General features: G+C 48.2%; 1 protein-coding gene across 10 annotated transcripts; it reads left to right on the forward strand.

The window, feature by feature from the left end:
• Positions 1-178: 178 nt before the first annotated feature.
• On the forward strand, positions 179-5,478 carry LOC128783145 (nucleolar pre-ribosomal-associated protein 1-like). 10 transcript variants are annotated; one of them, XM_053933744.1, is made up of 9 exons: positions 179-243; positions 1,286-1,392; positions 2,288-2,373; positions 2,476-2,515; positions 2,617-2,752; positions 3,051-3,157; positions 3,693-3,833; positions 4,464-4,573; positions 5,193-5,478. In XM_053933744.1, exons 3-9 carry the CDS (start codon positions 2,366-2,368, stop codon positions 5,440-5,442), a joined length of 792 nt encoding a protein of 263 aa, XP_053789719.1. In that variant the 5' UTR covers positions 179-243; positions 1,286-1,392; positions 2,288-2,365; the 3' UTR covers positions 5,443-5,478. The 10 variants fall into 10 exon arrangements, 9 of the variants coding, with proteins under 9 accessions (XP_053789719.1, XP_053789718.1, XP_053789721.1 ...); XM_053933746.1 differs by lacking the exon at positions 179-243 and adding an exon at positions 1,175-1,189; XM_053933741.1 differs by lacking the exons at positions 179-243; positions 1,286-1,392 and adding exons at positions 1,700-2,093; positions 4,891-5,014.
• The last annotated feature ends 10,593 nt before the right edge of the window (positions 5,479-16,071 follow it).

Raw genomic sequence — 16,071 nt, forward strand, 5'->3', positions numbered from 1 at the left:
TGACCCCAAATGACCTCAAGTGACTCTCCTCAGGGCCTCAGATGACCTCGAGTGACCCCAGTCAGGGCCTCAGCTGACCTCGAGTGACGCAGGTTGGTGCTTCAGGTGACCTTAAGTGAGCTCAAATGACCTCCAGTGACCCTGCTCTGGGCCTCAGGTGACCTCAAGTGATCCCAAGTGAGCTCAAGCGACCGGCTCTTTTTTGCCCGCCTTCCGTGCTTGCCGCCCGAAGGCGGGTTTCAGGTAGCATTTTTAATTTAAATAAGTGATTGTTATCATTAATATTATAGAAATAGAATTTGGTTACAGGCAAGGCTTTTATTTTAAATAATATAATTATTTTTTGAATATAAATATAGAACTGTATAATAAATATATCTAGATATATAAAAAGATAAGATATAAATAAATATAATTAATAGGAAGAGATGTAATATAGAATTGAAATAGCGTTATGCATCAATATACATGAAAAATATAAATGTGAATGTGAAACGTATAAATAGAAAAGATAGTTATAGAGAATTTAAAAGAAAAGGGTTTTTAGAGGGGTTTTATTTGGTTAGAGGCAGTGTGTTTTAGTTTGTGTGTGGGTTTTTTTGGGCCGTTTATTTTTGACGATTTTTCCAAGGGGATCGCCCCTGTTCTTTTCTGCCCCCCTTCCCTCCAGGCGAGCGGCAGCTCCCGGCTGTGGCCGGCGGCAGTGCTGCTGCCTTGTGGACAGAGAGCGGTACTGCAGCCCCCCCCCCCCAGCCAGCGCCCTGCCCCTCGCCGCTGGGTGCCGGTTGAGGGGGGAAGGACGGCTGCCGAGCGTGGGAATGGCGAGGGGCGGGAGCAAGCGGCGAGCGGAGCGGTGTCTGTAAATAGAGGGGAGGGGTGAAGGAGATTCAGGGGAGCAAAGGGACCCGATGACTGAGAAGAACGGCAGTGGCGAGGGCGGCCCAGCGGGGCCGGTTTTGGCGGGTGGCGGAGGCGTGGTCGCAGCGCTCACGGGCCGGGGGCGGTGGGTGGGGGGCGAGCGGCGTCGGAACAGGGCTGCACTCCCCTTTCCCGATCCCCGCGCGCGTCCCTCTCTAGACGCTGGAAGCGACCGCGTGCCGGAAAATCCCGCCGGGGCGGCGCGCAGGCGGCGCAGTCGGCGGAGCGGGGCCCCGGCTTTCCCCACCCCTCCTGCCGCCATCTTTGGAAGGTCAAGCGAGTCGTCCCCGTCCCGCCGCGTTCCCGCCGCCTCCCCGTGCTTCCCCGCCGTCTCCACTCTGACACAAACCGCCCCCCTCCGCTGCAGGGAAATGCAGGAGAACGCGAAAGCATCGGGGCAGAGCAGCCGCTGGAGGTGCCCGAGCCGTCTCCCTGCCCGCCGGGCCAGAGTTGCCCGCCGCCGGGAGCTGACAGGTACGCTGACAGCACGGGCGGCTCCGGCACGCTTTGCCTCGCTGTGTTCCGGTGCCGTGCTGCTGCGGGAGGAAAGGGCGAGAGCTCCAAAAGCCAGAGCAGAGCGCTGGGGAATGGGAGGCGAGGAAGGCTTCGGCTAAGGATGGATTGAAACTGGGCTGCCTGTAAGTGCGCAGAGAGACCTTTGTCATCCACGCTGCCAAAAACGAGCACCTGGTACACCCTGGTCTTCCTTCTGTTTCACGTGTTTTCATTTCCTATTTATGTCATCCCAAAAAGCAAGGGCGGAGCAAATGGGACTGGTTCCCACTGCTGCTGTGTGAAGGCTTTTTACGGGCTGCTGTATTGATGTCATCTTTTTTCTCACCCCAAGCTTGGCTTTTCCCATCCTTTTCCCGTGGCTGCTGCATTGGGTGTCCCCAGGAGGGCTGGATTCCTCAGCAGGGGTCTTAGGAGTTGCTATGAATTCTGATTTTTCTGAAGGTGTATGGAAGCGTGCTATCGAATCAGCTCTTTTCTCTCCTGCAAAGCTTTCCATCTATGACCACTCATGCGTCTGTGTGTTTTAATCATGTAGCTAGATGCACTCAAGTTTTTACTTTCTGAGCCAAAAGCTGAAGCAGATGACTGTTTGCTTTGTGTGTGTGAGGAGTGGCATTTGTGCTGGAGAGCTGCGGCTGGGAGGAAAAGATGGACTAAAGGTGCTCTGGGGATGGGCATGGGAGGAAACACTTGCACAGAAAGGCAAGGCAGTGATGATTGCGGAGGAAAAATGAGAAGTGGTTGCTTCCTATCTGTGGGGACTTTCCTTGGGAATGATCGATCAGAGAGCGTATGGAAGCAGAGAGCATCTTCTGGCTGTTGCTACTCTGTAAACTTCTCTCTGGCTTCACAGGTCCGTGCAGGAGAGTGGGAGAAGGGTCCCTGCTGGCTGCTGTGTTCTCGGTGGGCAGAGAGCTCTGACCTTGGCCAGATGGGCTGGTGAGTATTGAATCAATCCCTGCCTCCTTGTGAACAAGTTGTTTGAAGGAGTCGTCAGCAGAGATGGCTTTTAGCCGGCTGCAGTTCAGTTTCTTTCTCAAGGTTTCTGGGTGTTTTGATCCTGACATCACCAAACCCTCAGGTTTGCTGAATTAGGACTCTTACCTGTGTGACCCGTGAAATGTCCCGGAAGCTGATTAATGTCTTTGTGCTCCTGCTGTATTCATTTGGGCTGTGCTTCAGGCTTCTCTCCCTGGGCCCTTGCCATTGCTGTATCTCTTGGATGCCGTGCAGAATGGAATCAGGCAGCCAAGCCTCAGGTTCACCTTCTCCCAGACCCTCTGCGCGGCTCGTGTGGCACAGCAGATCCTGAAGCCAGGTACTGGAACGTGCTGCGTGTGTCACTTCTGGGGTGAAAGACAGAGCCCTGGGGAGCGTTGATCCCCTCCTCTGTGCTCGTGCGCTCTTGACTGAGCTTTTCCTCCTGGGCAAGAGAAGGGGAGGGTGGGCAGCAATGGGAATGAGCCTCAGAGCAAAGGCCTTCTGCAGTTGCTGGGCTGTTCGCCCAGCTTGGAGCACTGCACACGCACTGACTTGCAGCTTCCACGAATTGTCATCCATGCTTGTGGATTGGGACCGCTGTCCTCCTCCACCATGCCAGCTTTTTCTCTTTACAGAGGAGCACGTGTACATAAAGGTAAAAGAGATTCCTCTGTCACACCGGTATTTGGACCTGAGGAAGGTACCAGGTTTTCTCCAGCTTTTCTACAGTTTTGATTTTGAGGTGAGAGTCCCATTTTAGGTATCCAGTAATTCTTCAGAAATGTATTAAAAACAGCCATGAAAATACAATGAAACCTCATTTTCCCACAGGTAGTTAATTAGAAGCGTCTTTCTTATGTTTCATATTGGAATTAAAAATGTTATTTCTGTGGGGTTTTTGTTGTTTTCTTAATACTAACGCACAATGAGTTGTGCTGCGTATGCTCTGTGAGCACAGGAAAAGAATGTTCTGCCCGGGCTAGCTGCAATTCCTCTTTGAGTTTAGATTAGTAACTTTGAGTTCAACTGAAGTATTTTAGAAACAGCAACTTCTAAAATTCCATTTCCAGTGCATGTTTGGGCTGAAGACTGACTGTTCCCAATGGATGTTAGTGATTAAATTTGATAGGAATGGAAATTGAGACGTCCAGAACAAGCTGTAGTAAGCCCTGAGCTGGCACTCGGAGGGAACCAGGGTTTTGTGCTCTTAGGAGCAGGTATTCTTTGGAAATGTCTGAATGTCTGACGGTGGTGTTTTTCTTTGTGGCTTCCCGTAGAAAACAGAGCGTGAGTGGATCCTCAGGTTTCTTGGGGAAGGGCTGCGTGACAAACATTGCTATGAGCTTTATGTCTACCAGAGGATTTTCCGGGTCATTCTTTCCTTTTTCAGCAGTCCTTTTTGGGACCAGGGCTCCCAGGTAAGAATTTAAAAAGAACAGTTCCCAAATACCCCAAACCACAAAAGCTTGTATGGCTTTGAGATTTCAAGTACAAAACAGAAAGAACAGCTGACTCTGCCTCCCTCGGTCCTCTTGAAAATCTCTTCCTTGTTGGTTTTGTGGATGTGTGGAGGGGTAAAGAATTACTTGTGTCTAAACCAGTCCCATCCTTATCCCCTGAAACTGGAACAGGTTCCTGCCATCAAGGAGCCTCACGTGGGTGCCGTGGTTTTGCTCCTGCAGTCGGGGCCTTTTCTTTTTGGTGTCTCTATTCCCCAGCCAGCACATTTGTTACCTGAACAGTGCTTCAGCAGGAGGGAAAGTCACGTGCCAGGAGCTCTCAGGTCTGGGAGCATCCACCCTGAGGATTTCAAGTATCAAAACCTCGGACAAAAAGAGAAAATTGTCTTGCTACCTGAATACTTCTTGTAAGAGCAGCACCTATGGTGTGAAGCGTTGAAGGGAGAATGTCTTTCCTTCTCTGGAGTTGCTGAGGACAGGCGGTGTTCATTTTACCTGGAAGTTGATCAGATACCAGCCAAATTGCTCATTTTAAGTCAGATAATCCCATCTTGGCTATAAAAGAACAAGTTGCATTTTCTGTTTCAGAGTCATATTCTGGAGATATTACAAAGTGCTGCCCGTGTCACCAGAGCTGCCCATGAGCTGATAGAGGATGACAGCCTCCTCTCGTGGGTCCTGCACGGCTTAGAGAAAAGGTAACCAGAGAAGTACAGGAGAAATGGGAACAATTTTCTGTCCACGGTTGAAGAATGACGTGGCTGAGGATGAAAGCAAGGGGGACAGACCTGGAGACAGGGACACCGAGGGCTGCACTGGCAGAACTTGCTGAACTCTGAGGTGTCCCTTGTGTTTTTGAAAACAGAATCAAGGTGTTTTCAGGTGGTGGTAGGAGGGATGATGGTGGGGGGGCTGTGTGATTTGGAAATCACTTCCTTGACAAAGCAAAATGACACCTTGTGCTGGTGTCTTAACTTTTAAATTTCAAGCACCCTCAGTTCCCATCCTGACACAGGACCTACTGCACAGGAAGTGGCACAGTAATGGATTTGAGCTGTCTAGAACATTATTTCTCCACCCCTTGCCTCTCCCTGACAAAAAATCTCTTCTGCAAACACAAAGTGCCATGACAGGTTCAGGCAAGTGCACCAAAAGTGCTCTAGAATATAGTCCCCTGTAGAAGATGGACCAGCTGCTGGTGAGGATTTGCCTTTCAAATGTGGTTTTCCTTTTTTTCTTTTTTCTTTTTTTTTTGTTTGTTTTGGTTTTGTTTGTTTGTTTGGTTTTTGTTTTGTTTTGTTCTATTTTGTTTTTCAGGTTTCTGGAGAACAAGGTGATAAATAAGATTATTTCCTTACTCCATCCTCTATGGCTAATAAATTTAGGAGACGAGAGAAAACAAGGATCAATCTCAGATACTGCTGTTGAGATATATTATGGATCCATATGGATTCTATTATTATTGATTGATTATATTAATATTAATTATCTACTATCTATCTGTATATATATGTATATATATCTTTGTAGTGACAATAACAGGATTATTTATTATATGTTGCTTTAATGCTTTGTATATTTAATAAAGTGTGATTTTAAGTTACTAGTTATAATAGTTTATTACATTTATTGGATAAAGTAACAGTTTATTGTATTTTATTGGTATCAAGTAATTAATGTTAATCATTGCTGAGCTGCTGAGGCTTTTAGCCTCTCGGCACGAAGCTCAGATAGCTGGTACATCTGAGGGTCCACCAGAAGAACGGGAGGGACACTTGGGCTGCTAAAATCCTGCTCGCTTATTGAAGGGTCGCAGAAGGGGCAGACAGGGAGACAACGAAGCAAAAGGGAGGCAGATTCCGAGAGCCCCGAGGGGCGGGGTGAGGGATCTTGTAACTGCGTAAGGGTAGGAGGGTTTAGCATACGAGGGAACAATCGGGAAAAGGCTAAAGGGAGGGGAAATATAACATTAACCAGTGGGGAAAAGGGAAAGGAGTGTTCTTGGTGGAAGAACCAAAGGGAAAACGTGGAACAGAGAAGATTCTAGGCTAAGGGGCAGACTTGAACAATAACTGACAGGACAGGGGGAGGGTACAATTCTCTTACAAAAGGGGGTGGAGAACTCATACAACTGCTGTTTCCCATGGCAACCCTAGACTGCCTTCCCCAACCCCTCCTCCTACAAATCATTAATTGGTAAGAGTTTACAATGAATTATTAAGGTATTCATATTGTTTATTAAGGTATGTATTTTTAATTGTAGGTATTTTCTTGTGTTTGTATTGGTTTTTATTTATGTTAATGATTTGGGTTTTTTGTTATGAATATATTAGTATTTTATTAGTTTTTTTTGTTAGTTTAGTTGTTTGGTTTGTAGATTATTTAAGTATGTTTATATATATATATATATATATATATGTTTTAAAATTTAAGTTATAAATATACCTGCTAAGGATTTTTGTAGAGTTCTATGTAAAAATTTAAGTAGGTAGGGGAGATATAAAGTAATAATTATAATGATTAATAAAATGAGTATTTAATGTTTAATAATGGTTTAAGTTATTTAGTGATGTTTTCATTTTTGAAAAGATTATTCAGTTATTTTTTATTTATGTGTAATTGATGAATTTTTAAAAATAATTTTGTAATGTTTTTGTAAATTGATTTTTTGTGATTTCATCCATTTATATATTTTTTAAAATGTCTTCTATTTATGATTGTGTGTTAATAATAAAAAATTAATTGTTGTTTTATTTTGTAAGGTAGTATGTTTAAAGATGTTTCAATTTGGCAGTAATTTATTTAAAGTTATAGATGTGTTATTGTTTCATTTGGTTATTTAATAAATTCATTTAATGTGGTTCAAGTGTGAGTTGTAGTTATTTTAGGTGTTAAAAGAGGTGCAGAAATAATGGAATTAGGTTATTAAAAGGTCATACTATTTTGATACTGAGAAGTAAATTTGTGTTGGAGTGATTGGGTATTTTTTGGGGTTTTTTTTGTTTTGTTTTGGGTTTTTTTTTTTTGTTTGTTTGTTTTGTTTTTTTGGTTTTTTTATGTATTATTGTTATGTTCTTCTCACCCTCTTTCCCGCATTTCCCGCTCTCCCCAAAGCCAACCCCTTTCTCTCCCTTTTCGGCCTCCCCTCCCTTTCCCGCTACCCTTCTTCCTTCTCCACATATTCCTGTTCTTTGTCCCCCAGACCCTCCCCTCCTTCCTGCCCTGTCCCTATCCCGCTCCTCCGTTCTATTCCCCTTCTCTCCCTCCTCTGCGCACCGTCCCTCTTCCGTGCTCCCGGCCTTTCCCTTCCCCACCCGCTTTCCTCCACAGCCCGACCTCCCTCCCTCCCTACCCTTTCTCATGCCCTGCTGTCCCTCTTCTCTTCCCGTCGCCCCGTTCCTTCTTTCCCCGCAGCCGCGGTGCTCGGGGCGCCGGAGAATAAAGCCCAGAGGGCCGGAGCCCGGCGCCCCTGGGCCCTTGCGGGAGTCCCCGCACGGGGCCGGAGGCTTTCGGCGGATCCCCCCGTGCCGGTCAAACCCCGCCCGGCCCCGCCGGACCTGCGGCTTTGCCGGCATCGCGCTGAGAGCGGCCCCCGCTCTGTGCCGTGCCGTCCGTGCCGCGTCCCCGCCGTCTCTGCCGCTCCCTCTCTCTGCCCCTCGCCCGTGACAGCGAGGCTGGGCAGGAGCTTCAACCCTTCTGGCGGCTGCCCCCCTTTCTCGTTGCGGCAGAGTCCCTTTCGGGGGGGATGTACATGTGGAAAGGGATGGAAGCAAGTGCTGGGCTGCTGTCCAGGGCAGTTAGACTCGTTCTGTGCCTTCTTTGGGAGCCAGGAAAAGGGGGTGAAGACTCGGGGCTCTGGTGTCATTTGAGGCACGCTGCGGTGGAGGAGCAGGTGTGTGGCGAATGAGGGGGGGTCATGCCGGGTGCCGTCCCCCAGAGGGACTCAAAGCTGCCCCAAAATGCACAGTGCAGGGTGTGTGTAGAACACTAAAACCTGGCAAGTGTTTCGTTTTTATAGGTATTGGTAAAAAAAGGAATTTGTCTCTAAATGAATTTGGAAAGAAAGCCAGAGCAGCCCCAGGTGTGAGCTGTGAGGATGTAATGTATAATAAATAAACTAAATTAGAAATCTATGTATAGAAATATATCATACATACATTAAGATCCATCTAAAAATTAAAATGCAAGTCAATAGAAATATTAGCAGTACGTATGAAATATAATATAAATAATAATTTATCTAGCTTGTTACCTTATTATATATTATATATATTTTTAAAATATAATCCATCAATAGAAAGTATAAATGCAAATGTGAATATAATTATGAAAAATATAGATATAAAAATATTTAAATATCGTTTAAAGAAAGGGCTCTTTTTGGTTTTTATTTGGTTAGAGGCAGGGTTTTTTATTTTAAAGAATATGAATATACATTTTATTTTGATATAATTCTAAATATAGAAATATATAATCAATGTATAAAGATAGATATAAAAATATAAATAAAAATAAGTAATAGTAAGAGATAGAATATAAATTACACCATACATCAATCTACATTTAAAATGCAAATATGAATAACCATGCAGAAAATATAGATAAATTGAAACGCAGTTTAAAAGAAAGGTGGTTTTTTTTAAGTTTTTACTTGGATAGAGGCAGGGGTTTTATCTTAAAAAATATAAACCTTTTAGAAATATCAATCTAAATATAGAAATATGCAATCAATATATTAAGACATGTATAAAAATATAAAATAAAATAAACTATAAGTAATAGGCATAAATGTAAGAAATTATAAAATTATCATTGTACATCAATATACATTCTAAATCAAAATGTGAATATAAATATGAAGAATATAAAAATAAAATAGATTTAAATATAGTTTAAAAGAAAAGGGTTTTTATTTCGGTTCTTACTGGGTTAGAGGCAGGGTTGGTTTTTTTTGTTGTTTGTTTTTTCTTTTTTTTTTTTTTTTTTTTGTGCGGGATGTTTTGGGGCATTTATTGCAGAGGATGTTTTGAAGGGGGTCGCACCTGTTCTTCTTTGCCCGCCTTCCCTGCCTGCAGCCCCAAGGCGGGCGGCGGCGCCCGGCTGAGGCGGGCAGCAGTGCCGCGGTCTTGTGGCCAGAGTGCGGTACTGCAGCCCTCCACCGAGGTCCTCTCGCGGCCGCCATCTTGGGAGTGTCTCGGCCGGGACCCCACTTGACCTTCTCATGATGGCAGCAAAAAATGCGGGAAAACCGAGAACCCTAGTAGGTCTACAGTGATGCATGCACAGCACCCCAACGCCGAGACACCCCAGCGGGATTTTTCATGGTGTTTCCACGGCCATGCACGAGGGCTGTAGGGTTAGCAGCAGCGTGAGCGTGCAGGTTTTGGTCGAGAGCTGACAGGCATCGGCATAATTGCCTATCTCTGTGACATCCTCTTGCTGTCGCCATCTTGGGAGTGGCTTGGCACGGACTCTTTTGACCTTGCCAATATGGCAGCAAAAAGGGTGGAAAAAACGAGGACCCCGGTCTGTCTACTGCACTGCCTTCATGCCACACTGACACCAGGGCCGCCCCAGCGGAATTTTTTACGGTGTTTCCCGTGCCAGGGCCAGGGGCTGTGGGATCAGCGGCTCCTCGGGTGGTCATGTTCTGAGCGGACACCAACAGGCCTTCGCAAAAACATCTCTACTAGATGACGGCCTCACGTGGCCACCATGTGGCTTTTGACCTTCTCAAAATGGCAGTAAAAAAAAAAAAAAAAAAAAAAAAAACGGAAATTCGCCTCAGGTGAAATCAAGTGACCCCAAATGACCTCAAGTGACCCCAGTCAGGGCCCCAGGTAACCTCAAATGACCCCATAAGATTTCAAGTGACCCTGGTCGGGGCCACAGCTGAACTCAACTGACCCCTGACAGGGCCTCAGGTGGCCTCAAGTGACCCAAAATGGCCTCAAGTGATCCCGGTCAGGGCTTCAGGTGACCTCAAGTGACCCCCCTCAGGACCTCAGGTGACCACAAGCGACCACAAATAACCTCAAGTGACCCCAGTCTGGGCCTCAGGTGACCTCGAATGACCCCAAATGACCTCAAGTGACCCCACTCAGGGCCTCAGGTGACCTCAAATGACCCTGGTCCAGGCCTCATATAAACTAAACTGACCCCAGTCACGGCCTCCGGTGACCTCAAGTGACCCCGGTCACGGCCTCAGGAGATCTCGAATGCCCTCAAATGACCCAGATGAGGGACTCAGGTGACCTCAAGTGACCCCAGTCAGGGACTCAGGTGACCTCAAGTCACCCCAAATGACCTCAAGTAACCCCACTCCGAGCCTCAGATGTCCTCAAATGACCCCGGTCAGGGCCTCAGATGACCTCAAGTGACTCGAAATGACCTCAATGACCCCGGTCAAGGCCTCAGGTGACCTCAAGTGACCCCAGTCAGGACCTCAGGTGACCGCAAGGGACCACAAATAACCTCAAGTGACCCCGGTCAGGGCCTCAGATGACTTCAAGTGCCCCCAACTGACCTCAAGTGACCCCACTCAGGGCCTCATATAAACTCAACTGACCCCAGTCAAGGCCTCTGATGACCCCAAGTGACCCTGGTCAGGGCCTCAGATAACCTCAAGTGACTCAAAATTACCTCAATGACCCCGGTCAAAGCCTAAGGTGACGTCCGAGCCTCAGATGACCTCAAGTGACCCCGGTCAGGGCCTCAAGTGACCTCAAGTGACCCCTGTCAGGGCCTCAGCTGACATCAAGTGACCCCAACTGACCTCAAGTGACCCAAAATAGGAACTCAGGTGACGTCAAGTGACCAACAGCAGGGGCTTGGATGACCTCGGGAGACCACGGTCGGGGACTCAGGTGACCTCAGGTGACCTTGCTCAGGGCGTCAGGTGACCTCAAGTGACTCCAAATTACCTCAATGACTTTGGGCAGGGCCTCAGATGAAGTCAAGTGACCCCAAATGACCTCAAGTGACCCCGGTCAGGGCCTCAAGTGACTTCAAGTGATCCCAACTGACCTCAAGTGACACCGCTCAGGGCCTCAGATGACCTCAAGTGACACTGGTCAGGGCCTCAGATTATCTCAAGTGACCCCAAATGACCTCAATGGCCCCAGTCCGGGCCTCAGATGACCTCAAGTGACCCCAAATGACTTCAATTGACGCCGGTCCGGGCCCCAGGTGAATTCGAGGGACCCCACACAGGGGCCTCAGTTGTACTGAAGTGACACCAAATGACCACAAGTGACCCCTCTCAGGGCCTCAGGTGACCTCATGTGACCCCAGTCAGGGCCTCAGTTGATGCCAAGAGATCCCAGTCAGGGCATCAGGTGACCTCAAGTGACCCCAAATGACCACAAGTGACCCCGGTCCAGGCCTCAGGTGACCTCAAGCGACCGCAAATAACCACAAGAGACCCAAAACAGGACCTCAGGTGACCTCAAGTGACGCCCAAATGACCTCAAGTGACCCCGGTCAGGGCATCAGATGACCTCAAGTGACACTGGCCAGGGGCTGACGTGTTACCAGGTGACACAAGGAAAAACGACGCAACACATCTATAATCTCGATGGTGGGACTAATTTATTTCCTCTGGCTCCAATCATTTATCGTCCTCAAAAGTTACCATTGGATTGGAGGGTGAACGTGCCACCTCGCCAATGACACTGGTCAAACAACCAGTACATCAAATTTCTCCGCCTCTAAAAAACAAAGCAAAACAATAGGTTATTTACAGAAAGTTGTGTAAGAAAATTCTCTAAAAGAATGTAAACTCAGAAGGGTTTAGAAAACTCTTAAAAATCAGGGCGACACTCAGGTCACCTCAAGTGACCCCAAATGACCTCAAGTGAACACGGTCAGAGCCTCAGATGACCTCAAGTGACCCCAAATGATCTCAAGTGACCCCGGTCATGGCCTCAGGTGACCTCATGTGACCCCAAATGTCCTCAAGTGACCCCAGCCAGGGCATCAGATGACCTCAAGTGACCCCAGTCAGGGCCTCAGATGACCTTAAGTGACTCTGGTGGGGACCTCACGTGACCTCCAGTGACCCCAAATGACCTCAAGTGACTGCGGTCAGGGCCTCAGGTGACCTTAAATGACCCCAAATGACCTCAAGTGACCACAGTCAGGGCTTCAGCTGACCTCAAGGGGCCCCAAATGATCCCATGTTACCCTGGTCCGGGCCTCAGGTGACCTCAAGGGACCCCGGTCAGGGCCTCAGGCGACCTCGAGTTACCACAGTCAGGGCCTCTGTTGTACGCAACTGACCCCAAATGACGCCAAGTGACCCCACTCCACGTCCCAGATGTCCTCAAACGAACCCAAATGACCTCAATGACCCTCGACAGGGACTCAGATGACCTCAAGTGACCCCAAATGACCTCAAGTGACCCCAGTCAGGGCCTCAGATGATTTAATGTGACCCAAAATGTTCTCAAGAGACCCTGGTCAGGGCCTCAGGAGACCTCAAGTGACCCCGCTCTGTGCTTCAGATGACCTGAAGTGACCCCGGTCAGGGCCTCAGGCGAACCAGAGTGACTCCGGTCTGGGACACAGGTGGCCTCAAGTGATCGCAAATGACCTCCAGTGACCCCAGCCAGGGCCTCTGTTGACCTCAAGTTACCCCAAATGACCTCAAGTAACCCCAAATGACCTCAAGGGACGCCACTCAGGGACACAGATGACCTCAAATGGCCCGAAATGACCTCAAGTGACCCTGGTCAGTTCCTCAGGTGACCTCAAGTGACCCTAGGCAGGGCCTCAGATTACCTCAAGTGACACTAAATGGCCACAAGGGACTACTGTCAGGGCCTCAGATGAACTCAAGTGACCCCACATGACCTCAAGTCACCCCAGTCAGGGCATCACGTGACCTCAAGTGACCCCAGTCAGGGCCTCAGGTGACTCAAGTGACCCCAAATGATCTCAAGTGACCCCGGTCAGGGCTACAGATGACCTCAAGTGACCCCTTTCAGGGCCTCGGGTGACCGCAAATGACCGCAAATGACCTTAAGTGACCCCGGTGAGGGCCTCAGGTGACCTCAAGTGACACCGGTCAGGGGCTCAGGTGTCACCAGATGACAAAAGGAAAAACGACACACCACAGCTATGGTCATGATGAAGGGACTAATTTATTTCTTCTGGCTCCAATCATTTATAGTTCTCAAAAGCTGCCAGTGGATTGGAGGGTGAACGTGCCTCTCCAGTAGTGTTAGAACGGGGGCGCGCAGCTGTAGCTTGAAGGGGAGCAAGGGCTGCTAAAACTTGATTTTGAGAGCTTATTGCTTGTTCCCGTAACCCCTGTCCTATTTCTTGTAAAGTGTTAACTATTAACGCCTGAGACTCAACTGGCACTGAAGCAGCCTTCTCTAACAATGCTTGGACGGTCCAATCCCCAGGAAAGGAAGTAATCAAATTTCTGGTTGTAGAATTGCTATTCTGCAGTATACACTGTTTGAGTAGGGCATCCTGCATATAATCGGCCACCCCTGTTTTGGACAATGCTTCCATTATCTTATCCACGAAGGTGCCAAGAGGCTCCTCTCTACCCTGTTTAATCCCCATATACATTGGGACTCCACCCGGGGTTTTGACCTTGTCTATCGCTCTTCTTGCTACTGTTGTGGCTTCCCTTAATTTGTCGGGTCCTAGGGCGGCCTGTTGTTCCAGATGTACGTGGGCACCCTCTCCCAGAAGCTCGGCTACAGTAAGCCCTGCTAAAGGGTCGCCCTGAGCCCTAGGTAAATTGGCGCTTCTTACCGCTTCCTCTCTCCAGCGTGCCTCAAAAAGTAAGCGTTGATGCGGGGTAAAAATCAATTTGGCCATTCCCCTAACATCGGACGGTAATAAGGTATGAGCATTAAAAATAAAATCAAGCATTTGCCTAGCGGGCTCACTGGTAATACCATAGCTCCCCACAGTGGCACGCAGCTGCGTTACAATTTTCCAGTCAAGGCTCTGGACCTGCGCAGTGTACCCCCCTTGAGCATTTGGCGTAAATATCACTGGAAAAGCAAGGGTTTCCTGTGCTGCCGTGAAGAGCTCAGCGTCCCCCGTCTGCATACCCTCCCATGCGACAGCAGCCCATACCTCACGTCTCTCTTTAGCCATGGCCTCCGCGAGGTCAGATTTTGCCCCAGGGACAGGCTCCTGGCCGGGAGACGAAGGATGTTGCAGGGCGGGTGCTACAGTAACGTTTTGTATGCCTGGAGGGGGACGCAGCGGTGGGGGTAAAGGGGGAGCTGACGGTCGTACCTCAATGTCACCAGTGTCTGTGGGAGGTACAGGTATTGCAGAAACAGAGATGGGGACGGGAAAGTTTGTGAGAACCGGAGGATTTGGCTCACTGGAGAGAAGCGAGGGTTCATATTCCTTATTTTTCTCCTGAGCTGTTCGTACCCCTTCCACCGCCCTTTTTTCTGCCTGACACATCAACAATTCGTTATGGACCACTCTCCAAAGTTTACTCATTTTCTTGCCCGGTTTATCATCATCTAACACTAATTCCCACAACTTATCCCCATATCTTCTCCATTCTGAAAGTTCATGAACAGTATGGGGGTTTACAAAAAAGCCATAAGAATGAGCATGATGTAAGAGCGAAGGGAGATCCTTATCTAAGTCAATCCCCCTAACCTGTCTTTTTCTGAGAAAAGTACTAAATAAATCATATGCTGCTTGCCTGTCCATGGTTGCGTCGGTACCGTTGCTGGCCCCTTCAAGCTTCGGCAGCATGTATCAGCTGAGCCCACCGCTGTGGTCACTCAGGGTGCGGAGCAAAAACTGGCAGCTCTGTCGCCGTCCCTCCAGCTGCAGGACCCGAACCCAACGGAGCACCTCTCCTGCCTTTGCCTCGGATCACGTCGGGGTCACCATTTGTCGGAGAAGCGCCGCGGGAGACAAGACTCATGATATCATGATCATCAAGTCTCAGTTTATTGCAACAAATTACAAAGTTTATATATACTCATTAATTAGCTCATGCATATTGCAAAAGCCAAGCTCATGATTGGTTGCTGTGTGATTTGCGCAACTGTCTTGTTCGGTTGCTCTTGCTGTTCTTGTGGTTGATACTTTATCTCTCTATCTATTTCTACATACCAAGCAGTTTTCAGCATCCTGATTCTTGCAGACTCTGATTTCTACATATCCTGATTTCTACACCCAGGGTCATGCTGACCGTTGCAGCAGTCACGTAGCCCCTCATACTTTGACCAATTTTACAGTTTCATGTCCCTTGCTGTTTAACCATTCTTCTGCCAAGCTCTCTACACCAAGTGACCCAAAATGACCTCAAGTGGCCACAGTCAAGGCCTCAGGTGGCCTCAAGTGACACCACATGACCTCAAGTGTCCCCAAATGACCTAGGTGACCGCAGTCAGGGCCTCAGGTGATCTCAAGTGACCCAAAAGGACCTCAAATGCCCCTAAATGACCTCAAGTGACCCCAGTCGGGGCCTCAGGTGACCACAAGTGTCCCCAAATGATTTCAAGTGATCCTGGTCTGGGCCTCAGCTGACCTCAAGTGACCAAAAATGACATCAAGTGGCCCAAATGACCTCAGGTGGCCACAGTCATGGCTGCAGGTGACCTCAACTGACCCCAAATGGCCTCAAATACCCCAAAATGACATAAACTGACCCCGGTCCGGGCCTCAGGTTACCTCAAGTGACCAAAAATGTCATCAAGTAACCCCAAATGACCGCAGGTGACCACTGTCAGGGCCTCAGCTGACCTCTAGTGACCCCAAATGACCTCAAGTGACCCCAAATGACCTCAAATGACCGCGTTCAGAGCCTCATGTGACATCAAGGGACCAAAAATTTCATCCAGTGACACAAATCAGGGCCTCAGGTGACCTCAAGTGAGCCCAAATCACCTCAAGTTGCCCCAAATGACCTCAGGTGATAGCAATCAGGGCCTCAGGTGACATCATGTGACCACAAATAGTCTCAAGTGATCCCGGTCTGGGCGTCAGGTGACATCAAGTGACAAAAATGACTTCAAGTGACACCAGTCGGGGCCTCAGGTGACCTCAAACGACCCAAAATGACCTCAGGTGATTCCAAGTGAAACAAAATGACCTCAAGTTACCTGAATCAAGGCCTCAGGTGACCTCAAGTGACCCCAAATGACCTCAAGTGTCCCCAAATTAACTGAGGTGACACCAGTCAGGGCCTCAGGGG

The sequence above is a fragment of the Vidua chalybeata genome, unplaced genomic scaffold, assembly GCF_026979565.1.
Source record: "Vidua chalybeata isolate OUT-0048 unplaced genomic scaffold, bVidCha1 merged haplotype W_reject_19, whole genome shotgun sequence".
Lineage (NCBI taxonomy): Eukaryota > Metazoa > Chordata > Aves > Passeriformes > Viduidae > Vidua > Vidua chalybeata.

Bases quoted from the DNA above. Each gene is read 5' to 3' on its own strand.
- LOC128783145 (XM_053933739.1), top strand. From the start codon at position 1,974: ATGCACTCAAGTTTTTACTTTCTGAGCCAAAAGCTGAAGCAGATGACT. The intron at 2,094-2,287 runs GTGCTCTGGGGA...CTGGCTTCACAG, and splicing joins GAGGAAAAGATGGACTAAAG to GTCCGTGCAGGAGAGTGGGA. The intron at 4,574-5,192 runs GTAACCAGAGAA...TTTGTTTTTCAG, and splicing joins CTGCACGGCTTAGAGAAAAG to GTTTCTGGAGAACAAGGTGA.